General features: G+C 39.4%; 1 protein-coding gene across 1 annotated transcript in view; it reads right to left on the minus strand.

Annotated features, from left to right (window-relative positions):
* aqr (aquarius intron-binding spliceosomal factor) overlaps positions 1 to 23,288 on the minus strand; it is a 132,531-nt gene that overhangs the window by 46,255 nt on the left and 62,988 nt on the right. The window contains exons 26-31 of the mRNA XM_061968174.2: positions 20,629 to 20,764; positions 12,855 to 13,064; positions 8,422 to 8,559; positions 8,280 to 8,351; positions 5,594 to 5,781; positions 5,338 to 5,509 (exon numbers count right to left, since the gene is read on the minus strand). Coding sequence (XP_061824158.2) covers positions 5,338 to 5,509; positions 5,594 to 5,781; positions 8,280 to 8,351; positions 8,422 to 8,559; positions 12,855 to 13,064; positions 20,629 to 20,764 — 916 coding nt within the window. The remainder of the gene's footprint in view (positions 1 to 5,337; positions 5,510 to 5,593; positions 5,782 to 8,279; positions 8,352 to 8,421; positions 8,560 to 12,854; positions 13,065 to 20,628; positions 20,765 to 23,288) is intronic.

Raw genomic sequence — 23,288 nt, forward strand, 5'->3', positions numbered from 1 at the left:
GCTGAGTTGCTGTTGTTCCCAAACTCTTCCATTTTCTTATAATAAAGCCGATAGTTGACTTTGGAATATTTAGGAGCGGGGAAATTTCACGACTGGATTTGTTGCACAGGTGGCTTCCTATGACTAACCTGGCTCTTGCCAGATCCTTGTCGTTCGCTGAGCTCCACACAAGGATCTGGGAGTTCTCAATAGGAGATGTATTTCAGAAAGCGGGGCCTTGTAAAAAAAAATCATTGTATGTGATTGGATGAACCACTTGTCCGTAATCTTGAATGACGTGCTACTTCAACCACTCACATCGACATCAACCCGTGATGCTGATGAGAGTGGCGTTGGGAAATCTAAACCCGGTCGGAAGAAGAGCCAAAACATCCTTGCCAACCAATAAATGGTTCTCTGTTCATCTTTTAAATAATTAATATTCCATCGATGTCACAAAACAGTTGCAATAGCAGAATCAATGTCAGCACACGACTCCTCGCTGCGTGCCGCCATTGTTGTTTGAATCAAACAGTCCCTTCGGCGCTACGTCACATCTATGAAATCCCCGCCCGGCGATCCTGATTGGTTCATTATTTTTTGCTATCTGGAAGGAGTTTGCAATGCCTTCGGGCGCAGACTCTTGTGTGGATCTCAGCAAACTACAAGGGTCTGGCGAGAGTCAGGTTATCCTATGACAGTTCCACGCTGGAAATCACTGATCTCCTGAGAGCGGCCCATTCTTTCACAAATGTTTGTAGAAACAGTTTCCATGCCTAAGTGCTTGATTTTATACATCTGTGGCCAGGCCAAGTGATCAGGACACCTGATTCTGATCATTTGGATGGGTGGCCAAATACTTTTGGCAATATAGTGTATCTGTATGTGTAAAAATAAATTGTAATAACAGCATCACTAACGTCATTACGTTCACAATCAATCTGATTAATTACTTGTACATACGTACCGGTAACCACGCCATTACTGATGCGTTTGATGTAACATGGCATGCTACTTTTGATGTGGGTGTATGTCAACAAGACAGTGTCAGAAGCACAGCAAGTTATATGCAGGAAGTAACTTTTTACTAATGAAAGAAACAACAAGCACCACTAAAATGAACTTATTAAAGGGGAACTACACTTTTTTTTTTTTTTGCCTATCGCTCACAACCAAGATCCATCCATCCATTTTCTACCGCTTATTCCCTTTTGGGGTCACGGGGGGCGCTGGAGCCTATCTCAGCTACAATCGGGCGGAAGGCGGGGTACACCCTGGACAAATCGCCACCTCATCGCAGGGCCAACACAGATAGACAGACAACATTCACACTCACATTCACACACTAGGGCCAATTTAGTGTTGCCAATCAACTTATTCCCAGGTGCATGTCTTTGGAGGTGGGAGGAAGCCGGAGTACCCGGAGGGAACCCACGCAGTCACGGGGAGAACATGCAAACTCCACACAGAAAGATCCCGAGCCCGGGATTGAACCCAAGACTACTCAGGACCTTCGTATTGTGAGGCAGATGCACTAACCCCTCTTCCACCGTGAAGCCCACAACCAAGATAAGAAAGAAAAACAAAACATTTTTAGGCTTCTAAAAATGATTTAAAAAAACACTTGCAAAATGTGGCTAATGGGAGTCACTGATTTAGCCTTCAAAGCTCTCTCACTGAAGGCATCAAAACTATGAATGAACACATGTGGAGTTATGTACTTAACAAAAAAAGGTGAAATAACTGAAAACATGTTTTATATTCTAGTTTCTTCAAAATAACCACCCTTTGCTCTGATTACTGCTTTGCAGACTCTTGGCATTCTCTCGATGAGCTTCAAGAGGTAGTCACCTGAAATGGTTTTCACTTCTCAGGCGTGCTTGAAGCTCACGGAGAGAATGCCAAGAGTGTGTCAAGCAGTAATCAGAGCAAAGAGTGGCTATCTGGAAGAAACTGGAATATAAAACATGTTTTCAGTTATTTCATCTTTTTTTCTTAAGTACATAACTCCACATGTGTTCATTCACAGTTGTGATGCTTTCAGTGACAATCTACAATGTAAACAGTCATGAAAATACAGAAAACACATTGAATGAGAAGGTGTGTCCAAACTTTTGGCCTGTAATGTGTATAAATATGTAGTAACAAACACATTAATAACAATGTGCGATATGTTCAATATTTACCGTATTTTGGTAATTTTATGCATTACCGGAACTTCTTCCTCCATTTATTTGCGTCTCCAAAGCAGCGCACTTCCGACTTCCGGCAATAAATGTGTTTCTAATCATGGTAGACTTGGTAACAAACAACAGAAGACGACTATTTTTGGACAAACGAGGAATCACAACTTTACCCTTTTGAAGCTGAATATACAGAGGATGAACTGAATAGAATCGAATAGAATAGATCTTTATTTAAACTGCTGCTTAAAGAAGAGAGCACGAACAAAGGGTGAAATGTTGGGGCAGACGGAAGCCGAGAGAGTGAGGTCAGCATAAATGTGGAACTTGGAGCCAAGGTATGACATAAATGGCGTGCATACCCAAAGTCAACTTGAAAAACTGGACCATACAGTCATTGAGTGAGTCACTATAATACCGATCTTGATACATGCAACATGTTGCACTTGGTATTACAACTATATACACTGTCAAGCTAGCTGTGTACTAACAAAACATGAAATGTGGGCTCCTACTTTACAGATACTGCAATACGATTGCTCATGTTTTGCAGCCAGTACAGATTGTGGTGTCCTACCGTATTGCGTTATGCATTACAAACTGCCGCAAAAGCTAGCTTACCATAGCATGCTTACCTCTTGCAGTAGCTAGGTTACGGCTAATGGCGTAGTATGCAGTCGCAAGATGATGTGTTACTACGCTAGATAGACAATTCTTCAGTGTTCGCTCTTACAAAAACAATGTTGCTATAGCTTGGTTATTATACAGGTTATGGAATGTAACTGTTTGCTGTTTTTTCGATGCATTTTTAAAATGATTTAGAGGCAGAATGGATTGCTCCCATTAGCAGCATTGCCATCCACCAAGAATGAGCCGGTTCTTACATATTCAAATGCAAAAAATAAAAAACTATTTTGTCTTCGTCTCTCATTAGGATTGTGAAGCATAGGCAAAATTCTTAAAAAAAAGGTCAGTTTCCCTTTAAATATAAAGAGGCAACATCAAACAGCAAACAACATGTAGGCTAAGTACACACATGCGCGCACACCCACTCACACATGCACACACACTACGACCACAAGAACAATGAACAAAAAATAAATTATTGAAGTGACAAGCTTACAATCCTACAATACTCCGTTTGTGGTCAAGGTGACAAGACAGCCATCCAAGCACATTCAAGCTCTTATTAACTAGAGCTAACACAATCCAGTGAAAAGATTAAACAGAGCTGCCGGCAAACTGTCGCTGCTAAGCTAACAAACACAGCAGAGCTAAAATGCTGCTCTGAGCGTCTGCTCGCGACGTCATTCTTAACTGCATATACGAGATATTTGAAGGTTTTTTAAGTTAAGCGTTATTTACTTTCTCTAGTAATTAATTATAGTGATTTAAGAGCAATTCCGTTAATAATTACCGTATTTTCCGCACCATTAGCCGCACCTAAAAACCACAAATTTACTCAAAAGCTGACAGTGCGGCTTTTAACCCGGTGCGCTTTATATATGGATAAATATTAAGATTCATTTTCATAAAGTTTCGGTCTCGTAACTACGGTAAACAGCCGCCATCTTTTTTCCCGGTAGAACAGGAAGCGCTTCTTCTTCTACGCAAGCAACCGCCAAGGTAAGCACCCGCCCCCATAGAACAGGAAGCGCTTCTTCTTCTACTGTAAGCAACCACCCGCCCGCGTAGAAGAAGAAAAAGCGCGCGGATATTACCGTACGTTTCATTTCCTGTTTACATCTGTAAAGACCACAAAATGGCTCCTACTAAGCGACAAGGATCCGGTTCATGAAAAGACGCAATCTCTCCATCCTCACACGGATTACTATTTCACAGCAACTGATATTCCTGTGAACCGCACTGTGGATACTGTGGATACAACGGGAGCACGTACGGTGAATATTCGCACCACAGGGAATGAGAAGTCGTCCTTCACTGTGGTTCTAGCTTGCCATGCTAATGGCCTGAAACTTCCACCCATGGTGATATTCAAAAGGAAGACCTTGCCAAAAGAGACCTTTCCAGCCGGCGTCATCATAAAAGCTAACTCGAAGGGATGGATGGATGAAGAAAAGATGAGCGAGTGGTTAAGGGAAGTTTACGCGAAGAGGCCGGGTGGCTTTTTTCACACAGCTCCGTCCATGTTGATATACGACTCTATGCGCGCCCACATCACAGATGGTGTCAAAAAACAAGTGAAGCACACAAATACAACACTCGCCGTCATTCCGGGTGGATTAACCAAAGAACTCCAACTGCTGGATATTGGTGTCAACAGGGCATTCAAATCACGACTGCTAACTGCGTGGGAACAATGGATGACCGAAGGCGAACACACCTTCACTAAGACAGGCAGACAGCGCCGGACGACATACGCCAACATTTGCCAGTGGATCGTAAATGCCTGGGCAGATATTTCGGTCACAACTGTGGTCCGAGCTTTCCGGAAGGCAGGATTCACAGAACTGCTGAACAGTGACACTGACTCCGATGACTTCGACGAGACGGAACCGGCCATTTTGGATCCCACATTTGCCCAACTTTTCAATTCGGACACCGAAGACGAAGAATTCGAAGGATTTACGAATGAAGAATAACTTCAGAAGGTGAGCGCTATGTTTATTTTGTGTGTTGTGACATTAACGTTCGAGCAACATTATGTTGCTATTGCTCTGCACTATTTTGAATTTTACTATGTTTGTGATTGCACATTTGCGTACATTTTGGGACAGAGTTGTTAGAACGCTGGTTTTTAATATATTATTAAAGTTTGACTGACCTATCTGACTGTTTTTTTGACATTCCCTTTAGCGCAGCGTAGGCGCGGCTTATAGTCCGGGGCGGCTTATAGGTGGACAAAGTTTTGAAATATGCCATTCATTGAAGGTGCGGCTAATAATCCGGTGCGCTTTATAGTGCGGAAAATACGGTAAATGAATTTTTTGGTAAATTAACAAGTAACTATAAATAATTACTTTTTAAAATACATTTTCCATACCCTGCCATTGAGTGAACAACAGTTTACAACACCCATATGATATACAGTATATCATAAAATATATCCTTGGCTGACCAGGTACCGGTTTTGCTCGAGGAAATGTGTCAATCATGAGTAAAGTCTTGTAGATAACCGTGCTGTCAAAAAGGGTAAAGTGTGTGCTCTACTGACCTGATAGAAATAAGGGTTGGGCTCTGATTCGCCCACACCGTTGAAGTCCTCCACGTTGATTAGCTGGAAGTCAAAGGTCAAGCCTGGGTTGGGCACCTGGAACTCCGGTTGTTGCTGCACATGCGGCAGGTTTCCGAGGTGTTTGTAGCGCCAATTGTACAAATTACATAGACTGTAGACCAGGGAAGAGATATCAAAATCATATAACACTCAACAAGAAGGACAACCTATGCTTGACATCCATTGGGTGACCGACCTGGCACGTGCACGGCCCTGCGCGTCCAAATCTATGGTGGGCACTCCCAGGCGCACAAAGCGAGTAAAGAGGGACTGCTCCATGTTGGAGTACTTCTGGAAGGCCATGTTCTTGATGACAGGGGGCAGCTGGTGGTGGTCTCCGATCATTATCCAACGTTTTAGTCTGCTGTAGTTGTCTTCTGGGTTCTGTGGAAGGGAAATAATAACAGCATTAAATTACAACAGGCCAGCAGTGTAGTCAACTCACATCTACGTCACGCTACCATACTTAATGTGGTTTACCTGGAGTTTGCCCTCAGCTTAGTATGATTTACTGTGATATAAATGAAGCCCAGGTTTTTGATGAGGGTTGACAAAAGTATTGCTGGAAAATGAAATGTTCTTTCTGTGATGTGCACCTGGAGTATGACTCACTAGAGGGTGGGGGGGCATGGTGGTGTTTGTAGCCTGGGCTGATGTGCTTAATGATCTCATCTGTAAACAGACATTAGCGCTATCTCGGACAATTAGGCGCAACTACCAAAGACAAGCATCATTACTCTGCTTGGAGCACATAAGTCAGGCCTTAATGAACGCAGAGAGTAAGGGAGTGGGAGGCTTGATGTTGGATGTGGTACTGTGGGTTTTAAATTTGTGGGGCAGCAGCAAAGATTTGATACAGCTTGACTGCTCATGCACGACCACCCATCGTAGATGTGGCACATACCGATAATCACTGAGATAATTCCTCCAGGACAGTTACTAATCATAACCACCACCTTGCCCAATTTGAAATAAACTGAACACCTCATAGATCTGAGAAAATATTTAAATTTACAATTATTTAACATTTTAAGAACCAGTTTACAAAAGCCACATTTGCACCAAGCAGTCCAGTTAAGATGCTAACTGCAAAGCAGTATGAAAACGGTGCTTATTAAGAAAAAAACATACCAAGCCATACAATTTTTTCGCAAAATAGGAAACATTTTGTTTTTTCTACGAGACTGTTTGGACAGACCTAACTGCCAACTGTGTTGTATTTTGGCATGCTTTTATTTTGAAGTCCTGACTTTTCTGGCAACACTATGTTGCCGATGATACTGGGAGTGGTGTTGCTTCAGCCGTACCAGAGATGATTTAGTTTTTTAATGGGAGTTAAAGGGGAACTGCACTTTTTTTGAATTTTGTCTATCATTAATTTTTTCTTATGTGAGAAAAGCACACACACACACGTTTTTTTTGTTTATGCATTCTAACTCTACAATAAACGCTAGCAAAAGTCATCCAACAATAGAGCTAAGGGGATTTTCTCAATTACGCCTATAAAGCGCTGTAAAAACATCCAAAAGTCATACCATAGACTATAAAAAAATGGGACCTATTACCTCCCTGCTTGGCACTCAGCATCAAGGGTTGGAATTGGGGGTTAAATCACCAAAAATGATTCCTGGGCGCGGCCACCGCTGCTGCTCACTGCTCCCCTCACCTCCCAGGGGGTGATCAAGGGTGATGAGTCAAATGCAGAGAATAATTTCACCACACCTAGTGTGTGTGTAACAATCATTGGTATTTTAACTTAAAAAATTCATTCTCGTTTTATATACATGCTGCAAGTATATATGTAATATACTAACAACTAACATTCATAATATGTCATATTTACATATTTTGCTAATTTTAAGAATATGGCGGCGTATTAATTTCAAAGACGCATCACAACGTTCGCTTGTCCCTTCAACAAGAACGACACTACTAATCATGACAGACATTTTTTACGAGAGCCAACGACGACTACCTTGGGACAAATGGTGATCCAGAACCTCATATTTGTGAGCCTGAATATACGTAAGAGGAGCTACAAGTTTTAAGAAGATGAGTGTTAAACAGATCGAGCAAGTAGCAGCATTGCTAAGTTCTAAACCAGCAATACAAACTATGAACGTAATTAAACAATCACTTACTGTACAATGTCTGCTCTCAGTGGGATGCCGATTTATGGGATGTTCACATATTTTTGCTTGGATGAAGAATTAATCATAATCCTCATACAGGTAAAAGAGTCTCGAATTTACTTTCACTAACTCAAAGGCGATACAGCAGCTCACCGGCTCAGTGTGTAAATCAATAGCTGCATAAGCTAGTTAGCGCTCTGTGATTACGACGCTGCAAAAAGTGGTATGCGGCCCCGCTTCACCTCATAAAGAGTCAAATCACTTGAAGGACAAGAGAAATTCACCCCCTTCTTTTCATTTAGCTGGGGAACAAATGCGCGCAGGTGCTAAAATTTATGAAATACGTGAATGCTCCTGAAGTATGCACATGGGGATTTATCGACGCTGGAAAACTTACTGACTTAATTTTCATTTATTTTCGGTTAATTGACTTATCAAATATCGTCCGAAGCCTAGGAAAACTTGCTTTGGAACCACAAGCCAAGGTGACAAGCAGATATTAAAGTTCAGCTACTGTAAAGTAACAATGACCAAACAAACATTTAATACTACAAAAAAAAACTCAGTTATGAAGAACTGCAGTTACATGCATCTTTTTTCTGTCACAATTTAAATACATTAAAAAAGAAAGATGAAGTGTCATTATATTTCCAGACTTTCACGGGCCACCTTAAAATATGTGGCCTACGGGTCATGAGTTTGACACATGGTCGAGGTTTTATGTTCACGCTAATGTCAAGAGATGCATACCTGCAAAAGAAGGGGGATGAAGGTCTCGATCTCTAGAATCTGCGCCGCTTCCTCCATCAGGATGTTGTCATACTAATGAAGACATTCATCAATTTTAGTAAACAATAACTGCAAACAACAAGCAGCCATGAGGGTGTCCTACCTTAAAACCCAGCTCCACTAGGTCGTGACGTTTGAGGGCAGCGTGCGTGCAAGTCATGGCAATGATTTTGGCTTCTTTCACCAGCAGATACTTGGTGCGGTCCAGGCCGCTCCTGAGCAGCTCAAAGGCCCTAAACTCCTAGCAGGGGGGAAAGGACAAACATTTTTTTGTAGATGAGAGTTCCATCTAACTTTTTTGGAAGGTGATACTGACAAAATGATGGATAGCCACTGAGGAGGATGGCGGATAACACGATTGCTGTAGCGGATGATGGATGACAATGATATCGGAAGAAAGAGGTTCCTCAACATTACAACCACAGCACTCAAATAGCTTTGACTGCCTTATTATAGTCAACTAAATCCACAAAGTCGATCATTCCTACCTAAAAAAAACAGTTGCAAAGAACGTGCAGGATATCAACAGATTGGACACAAACTCAAGTTAATCTGAGGACCAACCATTGGCTGTTTGTTTTGCATACCAAGAGTATACACACTAGAAGTGTGTTTTTACTTTTTTAAAGCGCTTAACTTCCTTCTACTCTTGCGCGTCTGGTAAGACTGTTCTAAAAGTGACATTGTGGCAAGCAAAATGATCTTCGCATTACAGCTCCATCTTTTGTCATTTAAAATAATTTTTACATTTTTTAGTCTATACCAGTGACTAAAATGTTCAAAAATGATTCATGTGTGAGATACTCTACCACAGTGGTCCCCAACCTTTTTGTAGCTGTGGACCGGTCAACGCTTGAAATTTTTTTTTTTTTCCATAAAGAAATACAATCATGTGTGCTTACGGACTGTATCCCTGCAGACTGTATTGATCTATATTGATATATAATGTATGTATTGTGTTTTTTATGTTGATTTAATAAAAAAATAAAAAAAATTTTTTTTTTTCAGCGGCCTGGTGGTTGGGGACCACTGCTCTACCACACAAATGTATTTCAGTTTTTTTGACAGTGTTTAACTTATTGTTATACTTGAGATGTGCCACTCAATCATTTATCATAAGTTTTATGTATTTTTTTGACTGACCATATGACTTGGGGTTAACTTCTTTTTACACTTCCGTGACTTTAAAACAGGTTAAAAATGTGCTGTGTGAATCACATCTGCGATTCAAAAATTTATTTGTTTGACGTGGTGTTAATTTAGTCGAGGAGTCTTGAATATTGGCCTATACAGATATTGATCCGATATCAAAACAAATCGTAAATAATCTTTTTATTTTGTAATGTGGGATGTTAGAAAAGGCAAGTGAAATAACTCAAAGAGAGAAACAAAACAAATGGTAGGTATGAAAAACACTACCGGTAATCTAAGTGGCCTAGTGGTTAGAGTGTCCGCCCTGAGATTGGTAGGTTGTGAGTTCAAACCCCGGCCGAGTCATACCAAAGACTATAAAAATGGGACCCATTACCTCCCTGCTTGGCACTCAGCATCAAGGGTTGGAATTGGGGGTTAAATCACCAAAAATGATTCCCGGGCGCGGCGCCGCTGCTGCTGCACACTGCTCCCCTCACCTCCCAGGGGGTGAACAAGGGCATGGGTCAAATGCAGAGGACAAATTTCACCACACCTAGTGTGTGTGTGTGTGACAATCATTGGACTTATGCTCATTTTATGGTGATTGATTTTTTGGCAACACCTAGTCGTCACAATAATTCATTAAGTCAAGCTCATGACGTGGGAAGTTGAATGATGCATACTCATTTGTAACTGGATACTTTTTAATACACATCTACCTTGGGGAGTTTGTGTGTGTGACTAATATGCAACTAGAAATATTTGATACTTGTTTAAAATGACATATGTGTTTTAGACTGCAATATTGTTCAATAAAGGGTACTTATTACGTATGTGTAGCCTGTGCGCTATTGTGTGCTCAGCTGTTGTGTAGCTGCTAGCTCATAGTAGCCTATATAGCCTACTATGTTTACTTGTTTTAGACTACCGTATTGTTCGGACTATAAGTCGCAGTTTTTTTCATAGTTTGGCCGGGCTCCAGTGCGACTTATATATGTTTTTTTCCTTCTTTATTATGCATTTTCGGCATGTGCGACTTATACTCCGAAAAATACGGTACTTCAATAAACTGCAAGCTGGTATAATCAAAATTGGATTGGCATAGCCCTATTTTTTGCAACAATTATCAGTTATAAAAAAGCATTTTACATGTCTTATATTTTTATATTAACATTGGTTAACTTAATCTTACACTTGTATTATAGTTACTAGTGTTATTAAAAAAAAAAGGCATGTACAATATATAAAGGTTTTAAGACCGTAAGTTTGACCGTGGAACGGACTACTTCCCATTGTATACACATTTGTGTATGAGTCACAAATATATACTTTTAGTTCTCGTGAATCGTGGGTAAAATTCTCTTTCAAAACAGACTCAGCTTTTTTAAATTTAATAATAAAGTGATAGGAAAAGGGGGTTGATTAACCCACAATGTGATTCCACCGCGATGCTCGCCCAAGATAAGGTGTAATTCAGTGATTAATGAAAGACAAATCATGTTGTGTTAAGTGGCAAACGTAAAATGACACTAAAAGGAAGAAAAGATGAGATTTTGAGGGTCAAAAGGTAAAAGGTTGGTGAACCAGCTGTTCAGGGAGCAAGCGAGTAGTGGAAAAGTAGACCAGGGCCACGCTGGGCTATACATATTTAATGTGTTACTATTTCAGCAGAAATATTAACCCAATCAAAAGCTCCAATATTGATGAGGTCTATTTTTAACCCGTGTGGCTTTAGGCTGGTTGAAGGGTGGAATCAAGATGGCGCTCATGGCCAAAGAAGTAATGATGTCTGCTAAAAGATGAGACTGTGAGAGACAGCGGTGCCGCGAGGCACGCTGTGTCCCTGCTGTCACTCTGTCCCACCATCGAGCCTCAGCATATTCTGAGGACAGCTCGCGGCAGCAATGCGTTGACATTCGAAAAGGCAGGACAGACAAGCAAAATCAGCAGAGTGATGCCTCCTCTCGGAAGTGGGCGTGCAGATCTCGTGCTGCATGGGTGAGGCCGAGGGAGGAGGCAGGAGGTGCTGTGATGCGGCGATACAGAGGCCAGATAAATCAAGGTCACCACGCATGTTGGGATATTACCTCGAGTCAATAACTCCTTTATTGCTTTTTCTCAGACCTCCTTGGTGTTGCTATAAATCTTGTATGTTATTGTTATCTCCATAGGAATACTCAACGTGTTCAACAAGGAATGATAACACCAGTGTGGGGAAAAAGTGTGAAAGAGAAGAAAGGAACACTGAACAAGACTTCTGATAAGGCGTCAACATGCAAATCTCTGAAAACTTATCGGCAGCTGCATTTTTTTAAAATTCTACCGGTAAATGCTTTTTTGCTCCTTGTAGTACAATGCTAACTGGCAAAGCAATTTCAAACCTGGGCAGTTTTCATCAAAAACTATTAACACTCCTATCCTGCAAACATGCACTGAATAAATTATTACAGATACATTGTTCTTGTTTTTTTTTTCCAAACAAGCGCAAGTGCCTCGAGAACGGCTAGGCATGCGGTCGTGTTCCGGGGTTAAAATGCGTGCCTGTTGGTACCCTGTGGGTAACTATGGGGAATGGAGGGCACCGATGTAATAATGCATTTATTTTTTCTAGTATTCACTGGCTACCTCCAACATCTGTTGTCACTCACTCTTACTTGCTCTCACATGAGTCCACTATCTATTGGTCGCCCTTTGGTGGTTGGCTGACTGTTGGTTGTCAACGTGCTTGGTTTGAAATGCAGACGATCACCCTCATTTAATCGTGATCCCGATTAAAGTTTGATTAATTGTGCAGCCTAAGCCTGAAAAAGTTATTTTATTCTTAAAAAAACACACAAACAAAAACCATTGGATTTGTGAAAATAATGAATCAATATAGAATCACAATAAATAAGAATTGCAATTTGGATGGTAATACATTTTTTCGGCCCTTCTAAAAAATACAATTGTCAAGTAACTTGATGTTATTTTTTTGTACAGTATTTAAATTGTTTCCATGTTTTTATTCAGGCTTTATTTACCTGGAGAAAACTATTTTTTTAAGTTTCAAAATGTACATTTTACATTAATTTTTATCTTATTTTATAAATATGAAGAACATATTTTCCTTTAAATGATCAATGTCACAATTGTGACACGCATAATTGGAAATGCATTACCAGGAGAAAATACGCAAATGCCTTCCAAATAGTCAATATACTTCGGTGATGAAACCTATATGATTTATATCGCTGACCAGTCAATGAGAACCTCCCATGCATCAACCTGTCAGTGTTGATTATACCTATACATTTGCTATTTGTTGCTGTGGTCGCATGAATGAGCTGAACTGTAATTACTTGTGTTCTATAATTAAAACAGTGAGCAGCAGAAAATTTGTCTTTACGTGAATGACCTTCTTACCTCCAGCTGGGTAAATATTTTCTTAATGTGGCAGTAGCAGCCCTCTGCGATGTCCATGTCCTCCTCGTAGGAGCGGCTCTTGAACACCGGCTGGGGGGCATTGGAGAAGTACTTGGGGAAGGGGAAGAGTGCGGCCACAGTTTCCACCTCCACGCCCTTGCCCTGTTTGGGCTTGACTTTGCTCATGTACTCCTCCCAGCGAGAAATCACCTGCGGTGGAGGGCACACAGCGGACAATACGAGTCAGGCCTGCTAGGTCAAGAAGTATTCAGAGAGGGACGTCGTTTTTCTCATTTTAAACTTTTAAAACTATCACTGTGTGTTTTACACAAGAGATAAAGAATGACATACACTTTATGCAAAACAGCTCCAGTTCAAAATTACAGAATTGTAAATATAAACTTTTTGACACAGGTCGGCACTTTAATCACATCTTTATTTTCCAATCCATCGCTATGATGTATAAAGGCAAAAATTATCCAGACAATCGCAGAGCAACAACCATTCACACTCCCATTCACACTTTGGGCAATTCAGACAAATACATTATTAATTTGCACTAAATGAGTTTGCTTGCAATTTTGTTGTACAATGTACAATGACAATAACATACCTGCCAACTTTTGAAATCAGAAAAACCTAGTAGCCAGGGTCCAGGGGCCGCAGGCCCCGGTAGGTCCAGGACAAAGTCCTGGTGGGGGGTTCTGCCCCCCGACGCAAAATGATTATTAGCATTCAGACAGGTTAAAATGTTGCTAAAACTATCACTTTTCTATCAGTCACAGTGACTTTTCAAAACAAAAATATTACAGCAAAAATCATATGGGTTGATTGACATGTTTATTCTGTAAGCTAACTTCAATAGTTTGAAATTATTTTGACAGTTAATGCCAGTTATCCTGTCAACCTTTCACAAGACTTCAATTTGTTAATTGAAAGTATAAACACTTTTTACAGTAAACAAATGGTAAAACAGTACTAAACAATCCCATTAAAAAAAAAATTGGTGTCATTATTAACTTTCTGTCCAAGCTTGTATAATCTACTGCCTTGTTCAATTGTAAAAAATATTCTGTGCCTAAAATTCACATTTCTATCACAATTATCATACTGTAAACATGGTAAGCTAACTTCATTAAAATTAATAGTCCTGTCAATAGCATGGAATTACAATTCAAATGTAGTTTTTTTGTAAGCCTTTCAAAAGAATTCAAAATATGAAAAATTAATGAAAATTAATTTAAGCCATCAGACACTTGAAAAGTGGCACATCACATCTCTAATGTAATCATTTTAACTTTTCAACAGAAATAGCACTGCAAAAATATTAAGGACATACTTCTGTATTTTGGTAGTTATGCTGTCAACATTTAACAAGATTTCTTCAACTTGGACTTGAAAGCATAAATAGTATAAACACTTTTAACAGTATAACAGTACTAAACAATTCCAATAGATAACATTGGTGTCATTACCTTTTTGTGGCTAAAATCCAAATTTATTCTAGTCCATGCTCAATTATTGCCTCCGTAAATAAAACTTCGGCATTTATCACATCCAAAGAATCTGTTTGGGCGACGAAAAACGTTGAAAGTTTTCCACTTGTATCGCTAGCAACGGCATTAGACTTGTGTTTTTTTGTCCCAACGTGGTCTTTTACATCGCTAATTCCTCCGTGTCCGATCGAAAAATCTTGTCTGCACAAGGTGCAATTTGCGTAGTTTTCACCCTTTTTGGAATGGATAATTATTCCCGGATAGGCTTTTGAATATTCTTCACAGTTTTCTTTTCGGTTTAAGACTCGTTTGCGATTTTTCTCCGGCTGATTCCATGATCGTTCGCTCGTTTGGAAACAATGGCAACAGGTGCCTCGTGCTTGGCAGCGGTGCTATAAATAGCCTTGCGCATGGCATTCGGAATGGCTCGATAGGAAGTTACGGGAAGCAGTGTCGATTGTCATTGTTGTTACGCGATTTCGTGAATAAAACTTAAAAAAAAAAAAAAATGTTTAATTAATGAAAAAACGTATTTTTTATCACTGCAACCGTAACCCGGAATAGGTTGATGAAAACCGTACTAATTACGGGAAAACCGGAGTAGTTGGCAGGTATGCAATAAAGATCTATTCTATTCTAATTGGGCAATTCAGACAAATAAGCTAACATGCATGGTTTCGATACGTAGAATGAAGCCGAAGTACCCGGGAGGAATTCCACGCACACATGGGGATAACATGCAAACTCCACACAGAGATGCTTGAATTAGCCATCGATCTCTTCACCGTGGGACCAACATGCTAACCACTCGTCCCACAGCTGCTCAAATAGGATACAAATTGCAACATCAAAGACTATAACATGCTGTAAGTATGTATATAATGTAGTAACATACACATTCACGATAACATGTAATATTTACAGTATTTTGGTCAATTTAAGCATACCAGGAACGCAATGGTTTCACAGAGCGTATAGCAACGATCACTACTTCTGCCAACAACAAAAACAGCATTGAGAACAAGTTCTGTACCACTAATCATGGCAGACTTTGTAAGAGGCAAGCCTGAATATACGGAGGATAAGCAAAAAGTTTTAGAAGCTGGGTGCTAAGGAGATCAAACTATAGTGAAACACTAAGCCATGGGTCCCCAAATTACGGCCCGTAAGTAGAAAAATAAAATAAAATAAAATTAAAATAAAATAAAAAAATATTTAGTTTTTTTGTTATTTTTCAAAATCTGTCCTTTCTAAGCCATTTTCTACCGCTTGTTACTCTCGGTGTCTCCTAGCCGCTCAGGCAAATCATATTGTCTCTAAAATGCATTTTCCCATCGATAAAGTGACATTGAGCTTGGAATATACATATATATATACATATATATACATATATATATATATATATATACATATATTCCATCCATCCATCCATTTTCTACCGCTTATTCCCTTCGGGGTCGCGGGGGGCGCTGGAGCCTATCTCAGCTACAATCGGGCGGAAGGCGGGGTACACCCTGGACAAGTCGCCACCTCATCGCAGGGCCAACACAGATAGACAGACAACATTCACACTCACATTCACACACTAGGGCCAATTTAGTGTTGCCAATCAACCTATCCCCAGGTGCATGTTTTATATATATATATATATATATATATATATATATATATATATATATATATACATATATATATACATACATACATACGTATTTTTCGGATTATAAATCGCAGTTTTTTTCATAGTTTGGCCGGGGGTGCGATATATACTCCGGAGCGACTTATGTGTTAAATTATCAACACATTAGCGTAAAACAGCAAATAATATTATTTATCTCATTCCCGTAAGAGACGAGGCGAATGTCACCAATCGTCACACACACATCAACCAATAAAAATTCGGCGGGGGAGGGTCATGGCAGAAGTGCATTGTGCGTCATGGCAGAAGTGCATTGTGGGTCATGGGATGATACCTGCTACTACGTCCGTAGCTATAAAAATGGATCATTTCAACATTGGCGGTAACTTATAAAAACTGAGAAGGGCTGAACAAAAATGGCACCGAAAAGGAAATCATATACTGCAGATTACAAGCTGGACGTGGTGAAATATGCAGCAGAAAACGGCAAGAGGAAGCGGCGCATACCTTTGGAGTTGGCCGAGTTGTTTAGAAGCGACATCGAGGAAGAAGATTAGGAGTGACAGATTGTTTGGTAAACGTATAGCATGTTCTATATGTTATACTTATTTGAATGACTCTTACCATAATATGTTACGTTAACATACCAGGCACGTTCTCAGTTGGTTATTTATGCCTCATATAACGTACACTTATTCAGCCTGTTGTTCACTATTCTTCATTTATTTTAAATTGCCTTTCAAATGTCTATTCTTGGTGTTGGATTCTATCAAATACATTTCCACCAAAAATACGACTTATACTCGAGTGCGACGTATATATGTTTTTTTCCCTCTTTATTATGCATTTTCAATGAGATACCAACTGATGTCATGGTTTTATCTTTCAGCACAAGACTTCAGCAATAGCATAGTCTTCAGGTAAAAAATACTGAGAAAAAAAACTATCATCTTTTTTAGTCTTCTGAGCGATGTCTTTGGGTCCAAATTAAAAGCTTGTATCCACTGATTTAGTTCCGGAGTTTAGTTGCTAATGTGTGGAATTTTAAGTTGACCAACTTCTCGGCTTATAGCAACAACCTTCTACTGTACAGGTGAGATACATGATTTATAATCTAACATTCACTTTTACAAACTCAGAGGCGATTTAGTAGCAGCAGCGGAAGCAGCTTAATAGTTACATTACCTCTTGCTAGCGGCCGGAAAAGCAGTGCGAGGCGCTGTTACTACACCAGAAAAGTAGTTCCTCTGCGTTACAATACCACTGTCGCTATAGCTTGGGTAATATGCAGGTCAAATCCTTTAAATGGAATTATGTTGTCATTGTTTTAGGGTTTTATGGGTGGAATAGGTCAATCCCCATTACTTGCATTGTTAGCCGCCTCTTGCTAGCAATTTTTCATTATTTAAAACACACAGAACAAAGTAAGACGTGTGTTCTCGTCTCGCACAAGGATTGTGACTAATGGGCACAATTCCAAAAAAGTGCAGTTCCGTCTTTAACAATACAGATGCCAATATACTTGTGGAAATTTCTCTTCTTGAAAGAGCAGCATTGTCCTCTTAGTATTTGCCCATTGCAAATTTTGTAGATCCCTGTCTGCGGGTATATATCAGATATATTAAAGTACGTCCACATCGCAGACATGCTGCCTTTGCTCCAGACAATCGCGTGCGTCTTGCTTACATCATCACGACACCGTGTTTCGGCAGTGCTGTTTCTGTGAGTCTTACAGCTGTTTAAGGGCTACTTTAAGTCAATATCGGTCAAATGTTTTCAGTGGCCAAATTTTCGGTGCATCACTAGTCAATAGAGCGTAGATAGTAGGCTATACAAACAGTATATCCATTCATCAAATATCCATCCATCCATTTTCTACCGCTTGTCCCTCTCAAATATATTACTTAGTTTTTCCGAAAAAACCCTCATTTTTAAGGTGTGGCGGCTTTTACTTTGCCGCGGCTATGCGTCATGATCAACTATACAAATGGGAAACCTAGATTCTGAATTTATTTGCCTGTGCCTTTTACAGAGAACCCAATGAAACTGAATATTGAAGCAACTCTGGATGCACACAGCAACACGACATCCTGCTGCATAAATTGCTTTCACCAAGGACTGCGTGAGGGAAGTAAATACGCCTCCCCGCTTCTATCATGGATTTGAAAGTAAGCTGGAAAATGGCCAGCCTGTGAGATCATTGTGTTGATGAAGTTTACACAGCGCATAACACAGAAAAATATTACAAATATATATCGTTATGTTAATTATTTCCTTCCCCATATAGTCCATAACAGTTATGTACTATTAATCAAGACCTACAAGTGTCGACAGAGCCTAAGTGCTACATCAGATATGCCTTTAACTTTTTTCACAAAAGACAAATGAGAGTAGATAGGAGCGCTCTTGGGGAAGTGCTCCAGCTGTGAACCTAATAAAGCGGCTTCAAACAACCAGCAGGCAGCCTTGGTCTATAAATAACCTCAGTCTGAAGCAACTTTGACAAAGTTAGTTTGAGGATTAAGTCTTATTATACTATATGTGTCCATTGGAAAATAATAAAGATAAAACACGTCAGCTTATAAGTATTCTTTTTTTTATTTTTTTTTTACTACGTCTTCTCAACAGATAGGAGCTACCACTTCCTCTTAAGATTGTTTCCAAAGGAAAAGTCAATGTTTGATCCTAAATAATATAAGTACAGCAACATTTCTGTGAAGTCTGTTTAAGAGCTTTTCTAGCAGCAAAATAACAGTGAAGGCATCTCCCCAACAACCCAAGAGGTTGGTGATAATTAGATGTCAGGAATAAACAGCCCGACACCGTCTCTTGCGTGGCTATTTGCGGTGTCTCTTAAACACAGCAAAAAGCCTGTGGCATAAACACTTCAGTAACGTATTAAGCCTCAATTATGGGACAGATTTTTCATTTGGTAATCAATATCGTACTGCCGAGAATAAAAGGACAATCCAAGACCGCCCGAGACCACATGCTCCATAAGTTATACAGTGAACTACAAACCCCGTTTCCATATGAGTTGGGAAATTGTGTGAGATGTAAATGTAAACGGAATACAATGATTTGCAAATCCTTTTCAACACATATTCAGTTGAATATGCTACAAAGACAACATATTGGATGTTCAAACTGATTAACATTTTTTTTTTGCAAATAATCATTAACTTTAGAATTTGATGCCAGCAACACGTGACAAAGAGGTTGGGAAAGTTGGCAATAAATACTGATAAAGTTGAGGAATGCTCATCAAACACTTATTTGGAACATACCACAGGTGAACAGGCTATTTGGGAACAGGTGGGTGCCATGATTGGGTATAAAAGTAGATTCCATGAAAATATCAATCATTCACAAACAACGATGGGGCGAGGGTCACCACTTTGTCAACAAATGCGTGAGCAAATTGTTGAACAGTTTAAGAAAAACATTTCTCAAGCAGCTATTGCAAGGAATTTAGGGATTTCACCATCTACGGTCCGTAATATCATCAAAGGGTTCAGAGAATCTGGAGAAATCCCTGCACGTAAGCAGCTAAGCCCGTGACCTTTGATCCCTCAGGCTGTACTGCATCAACAATCGACATCAGTGTGTAAAAGATATCACCACATGGGCTCAGGAACACTTCAGAAACCCACTGTCAGTAACTACAGTTGGTCGCTACATCTGTAAGTGCAAGTTAAAACTCTCCTATGCAAGGCGAAAACCGTTTATCAACAACACCCAGAAACGCTGTCGGCTTCGCTGGGCCTGAGCTCATCTAAGATGGACTGATACAAAGTGGAAAAGTGTTCTGTGGTCTGACGAGTCCACATTTCAAATTGTTTTTGGAAACTGTGGACGTCGTGTCCTCCGGACCAAAGAGGAAAAGAACCATCCGGATTGTTATAGGCGCAAAGTTGAAAAGCCAGCATCTGTGATGGTATGGGGGTGTATTAGTGCCCAAGACATGGGTAACTTACACATCTGTGAAGGCGCCATTAATGCTGAAAGGTACATACAGGTTTTGGAGCAACATATGTTGCCATCCAAGCAACGTTACCATGGACGCCCCTGCTTATTTCAGCAAGACAATGCAAAGCCATGTGTTACATCAACGTGGCTTCATAGTAAAAGAGTGCGGGTACTAGACTGGCCTGCCTGTAGTCCAGACCTGTCTCCCATTGAAAATGTATGGCGCATTATGAAGCCTAAAATACCACAACGGAGACCCCCGGACTGTTGAACAACTTAAGCTCTACATCAAGCAAGAATGGGAAAGAATTCCACCTGATAAGCTTAAAAAATGTGTCTCCTCAGTTCCCAAACGTTTACTGAGTATTGTTAAAAGGAAAGGCCATGTAACACAGTGGTGAACATGCCCTTTCCCAACTACTTTGGCACATGTTGCAGCCATGAATTCTAAGTTAATTATTATTTGCAAAAAAATGTATGAGTTTGAACATCAAATATCTTGTCTTTGTAGTGCATTCAATTGAATATGGGTTGAAAAGGATTTGCAAATCATTGTATTCCGTTTATATTTACATCTAACACAATTTCCCAACTCATATGGAAACGGGGTTTGTAGTAGAGATAAGACAATCAATGCAAGCGTACTGGAGATTTCAAAGCTACACTGTACCTGGTATAGGTAGAAGTGTCCAGCAGTCTCACAGGTGTAGGAAACATCGCCAGGGACCCCCAAGCTCTCCTGTAATCTTCCCACCTCTCTGAGAAGCTCCAGTCTCCGAGCGAGGACGTAGTTGACTCTGCCGTACCTTTAAGGTGGATAAGAACAATGCACTCCATCAACAGTCTTAGATACAAGCCTTACACTAATTCATCGTACCAATCACACAATGCTTAAATTAGGGCTGTCAAAAATAACAAGTTAACTTGCGATTGATCACAAAAATTTACCGCATTAATCATGGATATATGCAGCTTAATCGCGCAATTTAATTCGACAGCACATGCTTCTTTACCTTAACCGGAGATTGGTTACCTGAAAAGGTGCGTGGATTATTATACGGTCAGTGATCGGGTCAATGCATAGCAAGTGAAAAGATGAGTGAGGTGACTCCGACTGGTGTGCTGACAGGGCTGGGCGGTAAAATGATAATATATATATTTTAATACACGTATCTATATCAATGAAAACAATTATGTTCGATAAGACGTTGCATTTTTTTTTCTTCTTCCCCGCCGGAAGAAACCAAACGTTGCAAAACAAGGTTGCTTGAACAATAGCACTCGCTCTCTGGTAACCAAGCAACGCAGGAAGTGATCACTGATCAGTGAGTGACACACTCACTTCCAATCAGGTAACAGTATCAACTATCAAGTTTGGTTGCGCCATCTTGTCATCTCGTAGTTGATTCTTTGCAAGGAATGAGAAGAGAAACTACAAATGAGTGCGGCAGAGAGTGAATAAATTGTGGATAAAACAGGAACAATCCAACAGTATGACAGGTTTTTTTTTTTTTTTTAAACGAACCGTAATCAGAGCAATGTGGGCAATAAATTATGCGAGGCGGTCGTTCCCACCAAGACCGGTAATACCACACCAGCTTAGCCGCGCTTACCCTGAAGAGCAACAGCTGTAACTTCCCGGCACTAAACCTGCAGAATGTTTCTCTATGTTTACATTTTCACATTTTGTTACACTTTATTAAGCATTTCTTATGTATTCCTTCATTTTAACAGGTTATTTTAAGTGTTTAGTGTGCTTTTAGACATTTGTTTACATTGATTTAGTGTTTTCCATGGTTGTGTTGACATTTCCTTTCCTTTTTGCCTTGATAGCTGAGGGTCGATTACAATCAGAGGATGGTCACATTTTAAATACAAATGTTTACATTTAATATATTTTTCTCCTGATCCTAATTTTAGATGGGTCATAAAAAATATCAATTATTATCGATATTGATAAAACACTTATTTTGTGACATGGTTTTCAGCAATATCGCCTCACCTTACAGTATGTGCTTGCTGGCAAATCAAACCCCAAAATACACCAAGATAGGACATGTTCCAAGTTTTGAGCAAATAAATTACTTGCATTCAAGTAAAACATCTCTAACCTTCTGACAAAATGTAATTGTGTCCAAATACTGATTTTTATTTATTAAAATTATGCGAATAATAACTTAATCATGATTTGCCAAACTGAAACGTGTGATTTAAAAAAACACAAAATCATTCGACAGCACTAATTGAGATGATAATAATGTTACTATATTACAAGATTTACAGTAGTAAAACCATTAGGAGAATAGAGCATGAACTACTTTAATTCTCTTTTAAATTATTCTCATAAAAGTGTAAAATTATTGCCGCAATATTACAATACAATATCTCTTTTTCTTGTATAAAATATTTGCCCCCCCGCCCTCTTAATATCTGCTCCAAAAATGACTTAAAAAAAATAATACATCAACTTAATTATCACAAAAGACTGACTTGAGAAGAGACGGGTACCTTTCACATTTGAACTGATTCAGTACCAATTCCCAGTACCTGATAATCATCTTTTTTTTGTGTTTTCATTTTGTAATAAACGTTAGTTTAATAATAAAATCTCTCTTTTTTTTTTTACATTCAACACTGAACTGATAATGATGTTATGTACTAAAACGTGTTTCTTATACTTCTTAGTCTCATTTGCAGGTATGCATTTATCATAATTTGTCCTAAGTGTGTTGCTGTAGTCAGGAAGAATATTGTTGTCGATAATGCTGTTAAAATAATATATAATAGGCGGAAATTTATCAATGAAAATATTGAGAAGCTGCTGATGGTGTGTTTGACGGCGAAGCAGCTCTAAGGAAATACAATATTCATTATCTAAAAGTTTAATATTCTTTCTAAAGGAATGTTACATGTTACAATTGCTGTACTCCCCAAAAGAGCACCGTTTACATACATTTTTATTATTTCAATATGCGCTGTTTCACAATACAAGTTTATTAAGACACAAGCTGCATCAAAGAACCAATTAAAACTGGTAACCAGAGGTACCACTGTAGTCTCGTAAATATGGAAATTTCATTCAAACTTAACATTTTTTCCCTCTCATAATATATTGACTTACTTTTTGTAAAATGTCAACTTATCGTGCTTTAATGCAATATTTACAATTCATTTTGACTTTCGTATCATAATATTAATCAATTCTCGCAATACTGACTTCTTTTGGCCGGAAAAAAATAAGTAAAAAACTGGCGCATGACTTAGCTGCCTAGGAAGACTCACCTGTGATGCAGCTGCTCTCACACTGAGGTCATAGGTGACCACTCTTTA

This window comes from Nerophis lumbriciformis, linkage group LG08 (assembly GCF_033978685.3).
Source record: "Nerophis lumbriciformis linkage group LG08, RoL_Nlum_v2.1, whole genome shotgun sequence".
Taxonomy (NCBI): domain Eukaryota; kingdom Metazoa; phylum Chordata; class Actinopteri; order Syngnathiformes; family Syngnathidae; genus Nerophis; species Nerophis lumbriciformis.